We start from the raw sequence: 14261 nt of genomic DNA on the forward strand, positions 1-14261 counted from the left end.
GTAACGCTGATGTCCGTAATCCTGTGGATTTTCTCAGCCTAAGGCAAAAAATCACTAGTGAGGGATGTCACACCATGGTCCCATTCTAAACTATGTTCCATCTAATACCTCATGCTTCAAGGAGCACAATGTAATAGTCTCAAAGCTGCCCTGGAAATTTAACAAATGTAACAATTTCCCTTGGCCGTATTTTCAGTAATTCTAGGGACTAATGCAATTATTGATATTGCTTCCACTTCAGCATGCTTTGCTGACTATAAGGAACTTCAGGGTTGGGAGGGGGATTAATTCTATAACAACATACAAGTAACTACTGCCTCTCTCCCATTGTAAAAAGCCTATTGAATGCAAAGGCGAAAGCTACATTCTAGCATTCATTTTGAATTAGTTCTGCTGTATTAACTGTTCATAAGTATCAGTACTTACTAATAGCAATTTATTTGACAAAGTTGAGAACCTGCAGACCACCCCTCAAGGCTTGGTCAAGGAAGAATTCTGGACAACAGGCTCAGACAGTAGACTAAGTTAAATAAGTTGGGGGTGGGATCATCAGAAGGCTGGCATGGGACCCCTGCGGGACTGGCAGTCTGCAGTACGGGACTGGAAAAGGGAGCAACCCTTTCCTTCCAAGGCAAGGGACAGGCTATTTGGCAAGGAGAGACAAGCGGTGGAACTCCGCTGTCAAACGATGTGCTTGGGGAGCCAGCTGAAGTGCATGCAATATTGGGACCATTCAGGCAACTTGAGTTTTGAGGCTGGGCATCGCGAAGGTCGAGGGCTCAGGCTGTTCTCAGAGGCTTGTGGTTCACCTGGCAAAAGACAACAGTGATGACTATGGGAACCAGGTGCCCTGCTCTCCCAGGCTCCCATCTGGATGAACAGGCTGCAGGGAGGATGCATACTTCCGTGAGTATTCTAGTTTTTTCTGGTACCCGACCTCACCCCCTTTGCCAAGCGGTCATTTGGATTCTTGTATAATAATGAATTACTTACTGCAAAGGGGTGAAGGGAGCCAGATCCCTGCTTGCACAGGCCCTCCTTAGCTCCCAATTATCCACTACAGACCTCAAGGAGACTCCAAGGAACCCAGCTTGAAGGTAACTGATTCAGTCTGGTGCTTTTATTTATATATGCATTTTTTATTTAACACACTCTTTGTTTTGTTTTTGTTGTTGTTTTGGCTGTGCAGAATGCGGGATCTTAGTTCCCCGACCAGGGATCGAACCCACACCCCCTGCATTGGGAACGTGGAGTATTAACTACCGGACTGCCAGCGAAGTCCTTTAACACACTTATATAGTACTTAATACATGCTAGGCACTGTTCTAAACACTGCAAATATCTACTCATTTAATCCCCTTAACAATTCAACAGGGTAGTTACTTTTATTAACCCAGTTTTAAGGTGAAGAAACAGGTGCAGAGAAGATTAACTTTTCCAAGGTCACAGCATGCATTGGGGCCACGATTCACACCAAAACAGTCTGGCTCTAGGTCCTACTCTCTGATCTCTACCATAATCTACAGGTGAATAAACAGGCACCAAGAAAAGCAGTGATATGCCTTGGAATTAATTGTCAACAGGCTGCAGCTAGTTCCTTCTACTAGTGGGGTGACCAAGAGCACAGGCTCCAGAGATAGCTGGCCTGGGTTTGAAGCCCAGCTTCACCAGCTGTATGACATGGGCTAAACTGGAAGTTCAGTTTCTTTACTTTGTAAAACCCTACATACCCCAAAGGAAGTTTGATTTAAAAAAAATTTTAAACCATTTGTGTAGAAGCTTAGCACTGTGTCTGGCACACAGAAAGCAATTAATAAACGTCAGCGGCCCCCAGGCCTCCTGGGTGCTGGCCCCATGCTAGGCCCGCTGCATCACATGCCATAAGAACCTGGCGATTCGGCTCCACAGTCCCCGCCCTAGAAACCCTCACCTGGGAGATGCTGATGCCTGTGAGTCTCTCCACGCTCTCCGGCAGGCGGCTCAGGATGTCCAGCACTTCCCCGGTCACTTTGGCCGCCCCCATGGCCCCACTTCCACTGGACACCAGTGTGATCTTATTGGCCGAGGTCAAGGGACCACTGATCTCCTCTGCCACCTGGTAGGTAAGATGCCCACTCAGCACGTGCAGTCTGACCACACCCATCCTAAGACTCCTTACTCTGGGTTTTAAGATCCCTGTCCTTCACTTTTGTGAGGATCACCCTCTCTCACTCTGGTCACTGGCTTGTAATTCTCACCCCGAATTTATGGCCCCTAGCCTGGTTCTCTCCCAGCCCCTCACTTCCCCCACCCCTCATTCCCTCTTCCTGTCCCTCCGCTGCTTTTGTCCACATGACCCCCAGACCTGGGGCAGCTTCTCCAGCAGCATGTCCAACTGAGCAGCCTCCTGGTACAGCTGGAATGCCTCTGCCTTCTTGGCCATCTGCTCAGCCTCGGCCCGGGCTCGGGCCCCTACGGCAAAGGCCTCGGCTTCCCCACGCATCTGAGGAGGGTACAGGACGCCTGGGGTACTGATGGCAGTAGTTAAGGACAAGAAATCCCAGCACAATCCCACTCCCTCCACAAGCCGGCAAGAGCCACCTGCTGACTCACCCGCACAGACTCGGCTTCTGCCTCTGCCTGCATGATCAGCTGGGACCTGGGCAGAGAAGGGAGTGGAGGGAGGAGCTGAGGAAGAGCCCTCGCTCTGGAAGAAAGACTCCACAGGAGGAGTACAGGTAAAGAAGGCCTCAGCAATTCGCCTGGGGGCGCCCAGGTGGTGAAGGAGCCGCAGGGGGCCAGGAAGGGGTGTTTACTTCTCTGCCGCTGCTAGGCGCTCCAGCTTGTAGCGCTCGGCTTCCGCCGGCTTCCGCACGCGGGCCTCCAGCTCCTTCTCCCGGCGGGCGATCTCCTGCTCCTGCACTGCCACCTGCTGGGCCCGCTCCACCACCTGCACCTGGACCCGCTGCTCCTCGATCTGCTGCTTCGTCTTGGCCACCTGGGAAGGAGGGATGCTCAGAGTCAGAGCTGAAGAGCAAGCGGCCAGGAAGCAGGCAGGGAAGCTAGGGCCGGGGCTCCAGGGCGGGATATAAAAATAGAGCAGGGGGACTTCCCTGGTGGCGCAGTGGTTAAGAATCCGCCTGCCAATGCAGGGGACACGGGTTTGAGCCCTGGTCTGGGAAGATCCTACGTGCCTTGGCCACAACTACTGTAGCCCACGCACCTAGAGCCCGTGCTCCGCAACAAGAGAAGCCACCGCAATGAGAAGCCCGTGCACCGCAATGAAGAGTAGCCCCCACTCGCCGCAACTAAAGAAAGCCTGCACGCAGCAACGAAGACCCAGTGCAGCCAAAAATAAATAAATTACTTACTTAAAAAAAAAAGACTTGGGCTTCCCTGGTGGCGCAGTGGTTGAGAATCTGCCTGCCAATGCAGGGGACACGGGTTCGAGCCCTGGTCTGGGAAGATCCCACATGCCGCGGAGCAGCTAGGCCCGTGCGCCACAACTACTGAGCCTGCGCGTCTGGAGCCTGTGCTCCGCAACAAGAGAGGCCACGACAGTGAGAGGCCCGCGCACCGCGATGAAGAGTGGCCCCCACTCGCCGCAACGAGAGAAAGCCCGCGCACAGAAACGAAGACCCAACACAGCCAAAAATAAATAAATTAAAAAAAAAAAAAAGACTTGATATTGTGTCAATTCAAAAAAATTAAAAAAAAAAATAGAGCGGGCACATGAAGGTGGTCCCAGTGGGTTCAGCCTGCCCAAGGGAGTCCATTTCCCGTACAGATCCAAGGCATGGCCTGGGGGGCGAGGGGGGGTGGCCTGATCTTCCCTATCAGAGCCAATAGCAACGGTTAGGGCTGTTCCCCACGTAGTCTCAGCTTCAGGGCTGGACAGGGCTGGAACCCAGCCGCTGTTCTCCCTCAGGCCAGGTGAAGTATCCCTCCACTGAACTCCTATCACCTTGTTTCTCCACCAAGTCTCCCTCTAGAGTATGAACACGTGGTGGGCACTGAGTGCATGGTGGCCATCCTCCACCTCCAGTCACGCTCAAATCCATGCACTTCTCTCCATCTGTGTGGCGGTTACCTTAGTGCAAGCCACTGTCAACTAACTCCTGAAAAGTTCTCTCACCAACTTTTTTTTTTTTTTTTCTCTCACCAACTATCTTTTTGGGGGCCGTGTGTGTGTCATTTTTATCTTTTGTATGTGGTTCAAATTTTTAAAAAAAGTAAACAGTGATAAGCAAGGCTTCCTCCCACCTATTTCTCAAGCCACCTGGTTGGTTCACTTCCCCTGAAACAACCACCATGACCAGCTTGTCGTGTATCCTTCCCGGTATACTGTAAACAACTACAGGAACATGTATACATAGACTTCCTCTTACTTAGGCAGATTTCATTTTCTTATCCCTTGCAGAGTAGAGGGATCAGAAGGCTCTTGCCAAGATGTCAGTGAGGAGAGGTTCGGGGGAGGAACACACTTCTTGCTTCATTGCTCTGGCTCAGATGTGCACCATCTTCCCTGTGGGGCTCATCAACACAAGAGATGCTGCCCCTGCCTTTACAGTGAACACCCATCTGTTCACCCCAGAGGAAGGGTGCTTCTGGATGTGGCACCTTGTACTGTCTTTGACCCTAAAAGTTCAAACCTGTTCCAAACTGGACTAGTTGCTCTTGGCCCCCATGTGAAGCATCACGGTGTTCCTGTGTTGGAGCCTACCCACCCCTCCTTCTCTCTCTTCTTCAGACTCAACCTCCGGCAGCTCCCTCAGAAAGAGTATGTGGAGGACTTCCCTGGTGGCGCAGTGGTTAAGAATCCGCCTGCCAATGCAGGGGACACAGGTTCGATCCCTGGTCTGGGAAGATCCCACATGCTGCGGAGCAACTAAGCCCGTGCGCCACAACTACTGAGCCTGTGCTCTAGAGCCCGCGAGCCACAACTACTGAAGCCTGCGCGCCTAGGGCTCGTGCTCCACAACAAGAGAAGCCACCACAATGAGAAGCCCGTGCACCACAACGAAGAGTGGTCCCTGCTCACCGCAACTAGAGAAAGCCGGCGTGCAGCAACGAAGACCCAATGCAGCCAAAAATTAATTAGTTAATTAATTAAAAAAAAAAAAGTTTGTGGGCAATAAGTTTTTTCAGATCTTGCTTCTCTGAGATTTTCACCCCACTCTTTTTTTTTTTTTTAACTATATTCTCAATTTCTTTTTTAAAATAAATTTATTTATTTATTTATTTATTTATTTTTGGCTGTGTTGGGTCTTCGTTTCTGTGCAAGGGCTTTCTCCAGTTGCGGCGAGCGGGGGCCACTCTTCATCGCGGTGCGTGGGCCTCTCACTGTCGTGGCCTCTCCCGTTGCGGAGCACAGGCTCCAGATGCGCAGGCTCAGTAGTTGTGGCTCACGGGCCTAGCCGCTCCGCAGCATGTGGGATCTTCCCAGACCAGGGCACGAACCTGTGTCCCCTGCATTGGCAGGCGGATTCCTAACCACTGCGCCACCAGGGAAGCCCCACTCCACTCTTCCATTTGAATGACGATTAGGTTGAGTACAGGTTACTAGGTTGTTATTAATCTTCCACCAGAATTTTTAAGGCATTGTTCCAGGGTCTTCTAGCTTCTTGAGAAATCTGAAGTCATTCTGATGCCTGACCCTTTGCTTGAGATCTGTTCATTCTCTCTGGAAGCTTTTAGTTCTTTTATTTATTCTCAGTGTTCTGAAATTTCACAGTGATGTTCTTCAAGGTAGATGTTTTTCATTCACTGTTTTGGGCACTTGGTGGACCATTTCAATCCAGAAAGTCAGATAAACATGTTTGAATCTTTTCACTGATGATTTCCTTCTGATGTTTCCTTCTGTCTTGTTCTATTTTCTGGGAAATTTATTAGAATTTCTCTTCCACTGTGATTTTTTTTTTCAGTTCTTCCATCTTATTAATTTCTAAAAGCTTTTTGTTTTCTATGTCCTGATTTCCTAGATGTGAATTACTCTCTTATCACTGAGGATATTAATTTTTTTTTTAAGCTTTCTTCTCCCTGCGTAGTATGTATCCTTCAAATTGCTTTGCTCTGCTTGTGGTTTTGGCCTGTCTTCCATGTTGCAGGATCCCTCATATGTCAGGGATTCCTTGCTTGTCTGCTCACAGGGAGGAAGGTCTGAAACACTGAAGGGAAACTCTGGGTATGTGGGTGAGGCTCATTGGCTTTGAGCTTCAATCTAGGCTTACCTAGGCAGTTCATCTGCTGAGGAACCTCAGATTCAGGATCTTCAAGTCATTCATCTTGGATTGGTCATGTTCCCCAGAGCAGTCTTCTGATCTCTTCTTTGGAAGATGGGGGTTCTGAGAGCCATGTGGGGTGAGTGGTTAGGGGAAGTGGTCAGTATTCAGCATTCAATAGGCAGACAGTCTCTTCATGCCTGTTACTGGTTAAGTACTTAGGCCCTCACCTGTGCCTGGCTGGCCCCAGGTCATGTCCTCTGGTCTACTCTCATCAGATAATAAACCTCCAGAAGTCTACTGGGGCAGAGAAGGGAGCATTACCCAGAGGCAGGGAGCCAGGGCACTCTGAGAAGTCACTTTTCACCTGTTTCTCCTTATTTCAACAGTCTTCATCACAGCTCCAGAGGCCCCTGGTGCTGCCAGCTCCTGAGCCTCAGATCATTTCATTGTTTTCTCCCCTGCAGCTTTGGGCTCAGCTGTCTCAGACCTCCTTGGTCAATTACCACGGCTTTCCAGCGTCCAAAATGATGCTATGGTTTCTGTTGCTTCTGTTCCTATTCTTTCCATCTATTTTTTTTTAATCACCTTATGTGGATTTAGTGAGGTTTTAAGAGGGAGTGCAATTAGCTGCATTTATGCAATCCATCATCTTTGAAAAACCTTCTAACTCATCTCCCTGCTTCCTCTTTTTTTTTTTAATTTATTTATTTAATTTATTTATTTTTGGCTGCGTTGGGTCTCCGTTGCTGTTCTAGTTGCAGCGAGCGGGGGCTATTCTTCATTGCAGTGCGCGGGCTTCTCATTGCGGTGGCTTCTCTTGTTGCGGAGCACGGGCTCTAGGCGCGCGGTCTTTAGTAGTTGTGGTTCGCGGGCTCTACAGCGCAGGCTCAGTAGTTGTGGCGCACGGACTTAGTTGCTCCACGACATGTGGGATCTTCCCGGACCAGAGCTCCAACCCGTGTGCCCTGTGTTGGCAGGCGGATTCTTAACCACTGCGCCACCAGGGAAGCCCCCTTCTCTTCTCTTTTGACAATCAATTCTCCACGTAACAGCTGTACTGATCCTTGTAAAAATGTAAATTAGACCAGAGCACCTCCCTGCTTAAAGTTCTCCAATAGCTTCCCATTGTGCTTTGAATCTTCTAAGTCTCCATCACGGCCACCCGAACCCTAGGAGACCTGGTCCCGCCTGCCTCTCCCTACTCACAGCACACCAGCCATACTGGATCAGAAACCTCCTTTCTGTTCCTGGGACACGCCGAGCTCTTTGCTACATCAGGGTCTTTGCATGTGCCAGTCCCCTGCCTAGTCACTTGCCACATATAGCTATTTAAGTCAAAATAAAAAATTTAAAAACTCAGTTCCTCAGTCACACGAGCCACATTACAAGTGCTCAACATCACAGCACAGATATAGAGCATTTCCATCATTTCAGAAAGTTCTATTTGAACAGCACTGGATTAGAATGTTCTTGGCCCACAACTCTTTACATCATTGGCTCTTTCTCATCTTCAGGGTTTATCTCATGTATCACTTCCTCACCGAAGCTTTCTCTGATCACCCCCGACCTAATAGAGTATCCCCCAAGTACCACCCATGTATTTCCTTCATAACACTTCATGTAATTAGAGCCAGTGAAGGTTATTTGCTTATTAGTGGTTTCGTGTATTATAATGTAAAGCTCCATGAGGGCAGGAATCTTATTCTGTCTCATTCATACTTATATACTCACCTCCAAAACAATGCCTGGCACATAACAGGCATTTAACAGATACCTGTTGAGTAAATCCTTATTTCCCCAGCACCTAGCACAAAGCCTGGCTGGCACAAAATGAGGAACTAATAAAAGCTGAACAGAACCCAAACCAGCCCAGCCCTTTGATGTGCAGACAAGGAGAGCCATGTTGAGAAGAAGATTAAGGACCTTATCCTTGGGTGGGTTAAGTCCCACCCAAGCTGGTGGTTTCCACTATGTTAATGCTTCTCAAACTCCCATGTGTATCAATACATGAATCACCTAGGGATTTTGTTAAAATACAGATTCTGACTTGGTCAGCTGGGCTGGAGCCTCAGATTTTGTATTTCTAACAAGCTCCCCAGGGATACTGATGTTGCTGGGAGGCAGACCACACTTTGAGTAGCAAAGTACTATGCCACACTCAGGTACCTGTCAAGCCATCCAGGGATTTAACATCATAACTAAAGATGTGTTGCATTTCATAATTTCACCCTGTACCAACTCTTGGCAAAAATGAATTTCATAATATTGCTACCCTTTGGGTAAAGGTCTCAGAGTACAGTTGATTCTCATTATTTATGGTAGTTCTGTTTTATAAAGTAGCCATAAACACTGAATTAACAAAACACTTATTTTGTTCCTAAGGGAAATACAGGTTTAGGTTCCTGTGAGCCTCTGGTCATAACAGATAAACAGATCAATATATATCCTTTTTTTTGGCTGAGATGTGCAGCATGTGGGATCTTAGTTCCCCGACCAGGGATCGAACCCGCACCACCTGCACTGGAAGCACGGAGTCTTAACCACTGGACCGCCCGGGAAATCCTATATATCCTTGTTTTATGTGTTTCTGCTTAAAGACACCATATGTAACATATCTGTTGATTCATTAACAACGAACTCATGGCCAGCAGCACTGTAACTCATACCTAAAAGAAGCTTATCTAACACACGTATCTTCTCCATCAGGCACATCACAGCCTTCTTGCACTTAGGAACACTAGATGGCACTTCAGCACTACATTTGGGGACATTTTAAACTGTGAAATCACCAAAAAAAAGCACAAAAGCGCAAAAAATGTGGCAGTGAATATACTATGAAAATGACACTGTTTACAGTATGAGCCGAAACAAGAAGGCAGAACATCTTCTTGTTCAGCCTCAGCTGGGAGGCACATATCAGGCAACTCAAAGTTTTCTCCACTCTGCACATGTTTGCAAATGGTCATCAGTACAAAAAATACTGGTTCTGAGATAACCAATAAATTTTAGTGATGAGGCAAATTCTCAAATATGGGATCCACAAACGATGAGGATCGACTACACCTCCCTGCATTTTCAAGGGCCCCCATGTCTCATTTTGTGGGATTCAAAGCCCAAGTCCACGTTTTCCTTCCTCACGCACTTCTGTGATCACCAGGGCTGCTGTGGGCCCACGGAGTACCCCTGTGCAAATTAGAAAAAGGCACCCCTTCCACTGGGTGGATGCAGACCCATTCACCCAGGCCCGATGTGGAGCATGGTTGGACCTTAGCTCTGGTTCACCCCCTCATCCAGGTGCCCTGGCACAGGGCACAACCTGCCCCAAGCCCATGATCAGCCCTATCGAGCGCATCCTTTCTAGGCCTTTTCTTTGCTTTTCAGCTGAAACGTTTAGGTCTTTTAAATCTTCCTCATAAGGAGGAGTGGGGTCAGAAATGGAGGGCCAGAATAAGGGGATCAGAGTTAGAATATGAGAGAGAGTGGTGGCCTGAGAAGAACGGGGAGGGAGTGAAGTCCAGCCTGGCCACCGGGCCAGCATGGGGGCTCTGACCTGAAGCTGATAGGCCAGGTCAGCCTGTGCTCGGCGGGTGTTGACCTCAATGTCATATGCAGCCTTCTTGAGCTCGTAGTCCCTCTGCGCCTTGGCCATCTCGATCTCACTCAGGTACTGAGCAGACACCTTTTCCTGCTTGGCTTTGGCCTCCTGTCCATGCAGGCAGGGAGTCAGAGTAGGGAGGGGAAGGCCCCAGGGAGAGAGCCTGCTCTCCACCAAGCTCCTCTGTCTTCACCCCAGGCCCGGCCTCATTTATATCTTCTGCCAACCCTGCTCCACCAGCCCCCATGCCATCCCCTCTTCCACCAGGGGCACAATAAGCCCACGGTGACCAAGCAACCCCCAGATCTCTCACCCGGATCCCAGCGTCTCTCTTGGCCTCCGCTTCCCCAATCCGAGCATCTTTTTGGACTTGAGCTGTTCGAGCCTTCCCCAAGGAGTGCAAATAGTCCTGTGGGAGAGTTGCAGATATCACAGTCCTCGGGAAGGTTTAACAGATGGGAGCAGGAAAGCGGGGAGAAGCAACTGCCTAGGTTTACCTGATCGTCGTGAATGTCCTTCAGGGTGTAGCTGACCACGCTGATGCCCATGTTGACCAGGTCTGAGGAGGCCACTTTGAAAACCTGCTCTGAGAATTTCTGCCTGTCCTTATAGATTTCCTAGGATAACACGATGGAGGGAAGAAGGAACGTAAGCTCTCAGATCCTCTGACCACTGTCTCCTACAGACTAGCTCGGTCCTTAGGCCCCTCTCACTCTGGCATCCCTTCCAGATCTTTCCCTGCCCTCAGGCCCACCTCCACAGTCATGTGGGCCATGATAGCCCTCTGGTGGCCCTCCAGCGTCTCCAGTGCGATGTGGGCAATCTCAGCCTCCGTCTTGCCCAGGAACATCTGGCAGGCAGCTGCCAACATTTCCTTGTTCTGGCCCTGAATTTTCACCTGTAGCCAGAATAGGATTAGGGAGGGTGTGGTGAAGGTCTCATGAAGACAGGGAGGAAGCAGGGAGAGTCAAGTGCCTTGGGGATCCCTGGAGAAGCTGAGACTAGCAGAGAAATTTCTCCATAGGCAGAGGTAGGGAAGGCCATGGTCAGAAGATTCTTAATGTATGGGGACAGAGAAGGTGATGGGGGAGTGGACTTTGGGGGAAAGGCTCTGAAAGCCTCACCTGGGCAATGCCAGTGACTGAGATGGGGACCCCATGGCGAGTGTAAACCTTTTCACTCTTGACATTGAGGGTCAGTGTGTTGAGAGAGATCCTAGGGGAAAAAGAAGGGGTGGACAGTGTGAAAAGGAGAAAAGAGAGAAAAGGGGGGTTCCCTTTCCCTAGTTCTCTTGTTACCTACCTTTGGATTTGCTGGATGCAGGGCAGGACAAAGACACGTCCTCCAGCCACCATGACTGGGGGGCTCCGGCAGAAACCTGCACGGTGAGGAGGCAATGAGCTGTGGTGGCCGGTGGCCACGGTGGAGCTGGAATGTGGAAGACAACTGGGGAAGGGAGGGGGGAGCAATCCCCACGAAGAAATCTGGGCGCTGGCAGGAGCGGCGGGCAGTGTAGGCCTTGGAAGCATAGCGGCAGGGAATCACCACAAGTGGGTGGCTTGCAGCCATGGGGGTGGGGTGGGCGGAAGGTCTGGTGCTGGGGAGCTGGTGGGGAGTGGGGAAGAGACCTCTGCGGGGACTTGGGGGTCACTGGCTGAGCAGAGAACAATACTTACCGGAGACCACCATGGCCTCGTTTGGGCCACAGGTGAAAAACATGGCTCAGGCTGGAGCTGGAGGAGGAGGAGAGAAAGCCTTTGCTGATAGCAAGGGGCACTGTGGAGTCCACAGGAGTGAACCCTTTCGCTTTCCTGTCAGTCCCGCCCCGCCTGCAGACAACGCGGCCCAGTCCCTTCCGCGCCCACGGATCCGCTAAGGCTTTACCCTGTGAAATTTCGCAGTCACCCAGCGACTCCCAGCCCCTTGCCGCGCCCCACCTTCAGTGACGACGGTTTCCCCCTTGTCTGATAAAGCTCTCCCGGCCCTTGGAGACCCCCAGACCCTTGCGCCACCGTCCCTGCTCCTCCACAGCCCGACTCCATCTCCCCACCCCACCCCCACCTACCTTCCCGGACGCGGGCAGCGGCCTGGCCGGGGTCCGGGGCAGGGTTGGGACGCGCAGGGGACCTGTGAGCCGAGCAGGGGCCGCTCGCGCACAGCCTGCCTGGGAGCTGGGCCCGCGCTGGCGCCCTTGCCCCCGACCAGGCCGCACCCTGTCGCTGCGGCAGACGCGACCCCGCCCCCGCGGCGGACCAACCGCCCCCCCCCCTCGGCCCACCCCTTTCCCAGCAGGCCGCGCTCCGGTCCGCAGCCCGCCCGAGCCCCGGCTCACCCGGGCTGCCGAGCCAGCCCGGGGTCGGATGGAGCGGCCCCCAATTCGCCGCCCTTCCGGGGTCCGGAGCCCCGCCCAGACCGCTCCACGCCCCGCCCTACGGGACGTGACCTCAGCGGGTCTGGCACCCCGGGGTAAGGGAGATTGACTCACCTCGGATTTGCCCCTCGAGAACAAACTGGGAAAATCGCAGACTGGGCAACGTACGACAGCATCCGATTACCGGATGCTGGGTTCCGTGACTCGGGAAAAAGGGGCTCAGGGGCCCGGGGAGGAGCGCCCGCTGGTGACTTGGCCGCGGCTCTTCCGGCCGGGCCCAGGCGCTTGAAGGCCATGAGGAATGGGGGACCATGCCTTGCAAAGAGACACTCACATGACTGCTGACGGTAAATCAAGTTTATTTGTGTTCACAGAACATACCTGGCGACCGCATAGCCGCCCCCTGACAGCCCACCGACCCCGCAGCCACCCCTTGGGGGCAACTTCGAGGAGATCGAAGGCCAAGGACCTTATTCTCAACGGTCCGCCGAAGCCTCACACAGTAGACCCGCGAGTTGAGATGCTGGAGGGCTGAGTATGTCACCCGCTAAACCTACTACGACCCACCACCGTCCTTGACTCCCAGCCCGGGCGCCTTCTCGGACCCGGGTTTCCTCCATCCCTCTTCCCAGCCTCGCTCAGTTCTGGGCGCCGGCCTCCACCAATCCCCCAGAGCCCAATAAATACCCAGAGATCTGCATTTGCAGCAAGGAGCACGTCTCGCACTCCTGCATAAGTTAAAATAAATATTACATACACCCCTCCATCACCTAGGGGGACATACATAAATACATATAAATATTATTAGAAGCAATGAGAAATAACGACGCTCTCCTTCCCCACCCGGCCTAGCCCCGGCATGTCGGTGCCTGTCTCTCCCAGGCTCGGGCTGGCATCTCCGCTGTAGTGTTCTGCGTGCGAATTGCCTTGGGAGTCCCAGTTTGGGATACGCTCTCTCTCGCACCAGGTACACCCAGTGTTTCTTGGTTTTTCAGATTCTTCTGGGGGTGTAGGGAGTCCGGTTAGAAGGCGGCCGGGTGTTGCTGGAGAAAAGTGCTTAAGTCCAAAGCGTAGTCCGAGGGCTCCGAGGTCAGATTAAGGGGCTCGAGGACCGGGGGCGCAACGGTGGGCGCGGGGGACTGCGCGCTGGGGGTGTCTTCCGGGACCAGGGGTGTCGACACACCCTCTTCAGCCATCAGGATCTGGCAGAAGATGATGGTGAGCAGGAGAAAGAGCAGCCTTTTGGCAGGGTTCGGATCCTCGACTGGCAGCTGACGCCGGACCTGTGGGGAGATAACAAAGGCAACAGGTCAGGTCGGGGCCCCGGCGTCCGGCGGTTCACCCTGCTCTTCCCCCGGGCTGTCCACTTCGGCGACACTCACCACTCGTGGGTAGAGGACCCTACGGCTGCGCTTTCGGTGCCCGCGGGAGGCGCTGGGGCGCGCAGCGGGGGCCACCGCAGTCTCCGGGAGAGGGTCGAAGGTGAAGATCTCGGGACCGGAGCCCCGTTGGGGTCCCGGGCTGGTGGAGGGGACCGGTGTCGGAGCCCGCAGGACGGTCATGGTGGGAAGGGAGCTTCGAGAGTGACACATTGTGCTCTGAGCTGAAGGACAAGTGGCCGCGCAGTCCTGCAGAGCTAGTTTTGTACCCCGAGAACTGGGCGGGCCCTTCTCAACTCCACCCACTGCTGGGAGCGGTTGGCCGGTCGGCTGGAAATTCCGAAGTTTAAGCAAAGGAAGGGGGTGGAGACTTGGCCAGTGCAACCGTAGGCACCCAAGTGTGTGTCGTGAGTGTGTGAGTTGTGAGTGGAGGCGGGTAAAATTCCGGACTGCGGGCACATGTCGGGACATGTGGCAGCTGGAGAGGGGCTCACAGACAGTTTGAGAAGGTTCAGCCACAAGCCCCATCTCTGGAGAGGCAGGAAGGGTTACATAAGGAAGTCTGCCCATCCTACTACAATACTGACCCAGCAAAGTCAAGGAACCACAGTTACAGGTGCACATTCACCAGTTTGTAGGAACACAGAAAACACACAGCCTAGGAGGGAAGTCACTACAGAAATAGCCAAGATGCCTAAGAGAAGTGAACACAC

At 52.2% G+C, this 14261-nt stretch overlaps 2 protein-coding genes across 4 annotated transcripts; both read right to left on the minus strand.

Annotated features, from left to right (window-relative positions):
• Positions 1–409: 409 nt before the first annotated feature.
• Positions 410–12148, minus strand: FLOT1 (flotillin 1). Of its 3 annotated transcripts, none has more exons than XM_036868905.1 (13): positions 11864–12047; positions 11475–11683; positions 11101–11176; positions 10923–11013; positions 10553–10696; positions 10296–10415; positions 10112–10207; positions 9754–9906; positions 2796–2977; positions 2593–2638; positions 2345–2482; positions 1931–2095; positions 410–809 (listed from the first exon to the last, which is right to left on the minus strand). In XM_036868905.1, exons 2-13 carry the CDS (start codon positions 11515–11517, stop codon positions 780–782), a joined length of 1284 nt encoding a protein of 427 aa, XP_036724800.1. In that variant the 5' UTR covers positions 11518–11683; positions 11864–12047; the 3' UTR covers positions 410–779. The 3 variants fall into 3 exon arrangements, with proteins under 3 accessions (XP_036724800.1, XP_036724801.1, XP_036724799.1); XM_036868906.1 differs by lacking the exon at positions 11864–12047 and adding an exon at positions 12131–12148 and having other exon boundaries at positions 420–809; positions 11475–11531; XM_036868904.1 differs by having other exon boundaries at positions 420–809; positions 11475–11531.
• A 363-nt stretch (positions 12149–12511) lies between these two features.
• Positions 12512–13804, minus strand: IER3 (immediate early response 3). Its single transcript, XM_036868913.1, has 2 exons — positions 13552–13804; positions 12512–13452 (listed from the first exon to the last, which is right to left on the minus strand). The coding sequence occupies exons 1-2, from the start codon at positions 13759–13761 to the stop codon at positions 13192–13194; spliced, it is 471 nt and encodes a 156-aa protein (XP_036724808.1). The 5' UTR covers positions 13762–13804; the 3' UTR covers positions 12512–13191.
• Positions 13805–14261: the final 457 nt, after the last annotated feature.

Source organism: Balaenoptera musculus, chromosome 11 (genome assembly GCF_009873245.2).
Source record: "Balaenoptera musculus isolate JJ_BM4_2016_0621 chromosome 11, mBalMus1.pri.v3, whole genome shotgun sequence".
Taxonomy (NCBI): Eukaryota; Metazoa; Chordata; class Mammalia; order Artiodactyla; family Balaenopteridae; genus Balaenoptera; species Balaenoptera musculus.

Excerpts from the sequence above, each read along its gene's own strand:
- FLOT1 (XM_036868905.1), bottom strand. The coding sequence starts at position 11,517 with ATGTTTTTCACCTGTGGCCCAAACGAGGCCATGGTGGTCTCCG. Across the intron at positions 10,416-10,552 it reads TGGCCCACATGACTGTGGAG|GAAATCTATAAGGACAGGCA; the intron begins GTGGGCCTGAGG and ends GTGTTATCCTAG. Across the intron at positions 2,096-2,344 it reads TGCTGGAGAAGCTGCCCCAG|GTGGCAGAGGAGATCAGTGG; the intron begins GTCTGGGGGTCA and ends CTTACCTACCAG.
- IER3 (XM_036868913.1), bottom strand. The coding sequence starts at position 13,761 with ATGTGTCACTCTCGAAGCTCCCTTCCCACCATGACCGTCCTGCGGGCT. Across the intron at positions 13,453-13,551 it reads GGGTCCTCTACCCACGAGTG|GTCCGGCGTCAGCTGCCAGT; the intron begins GTGAGTGTCGCC and ends ATCTCCCCACAG.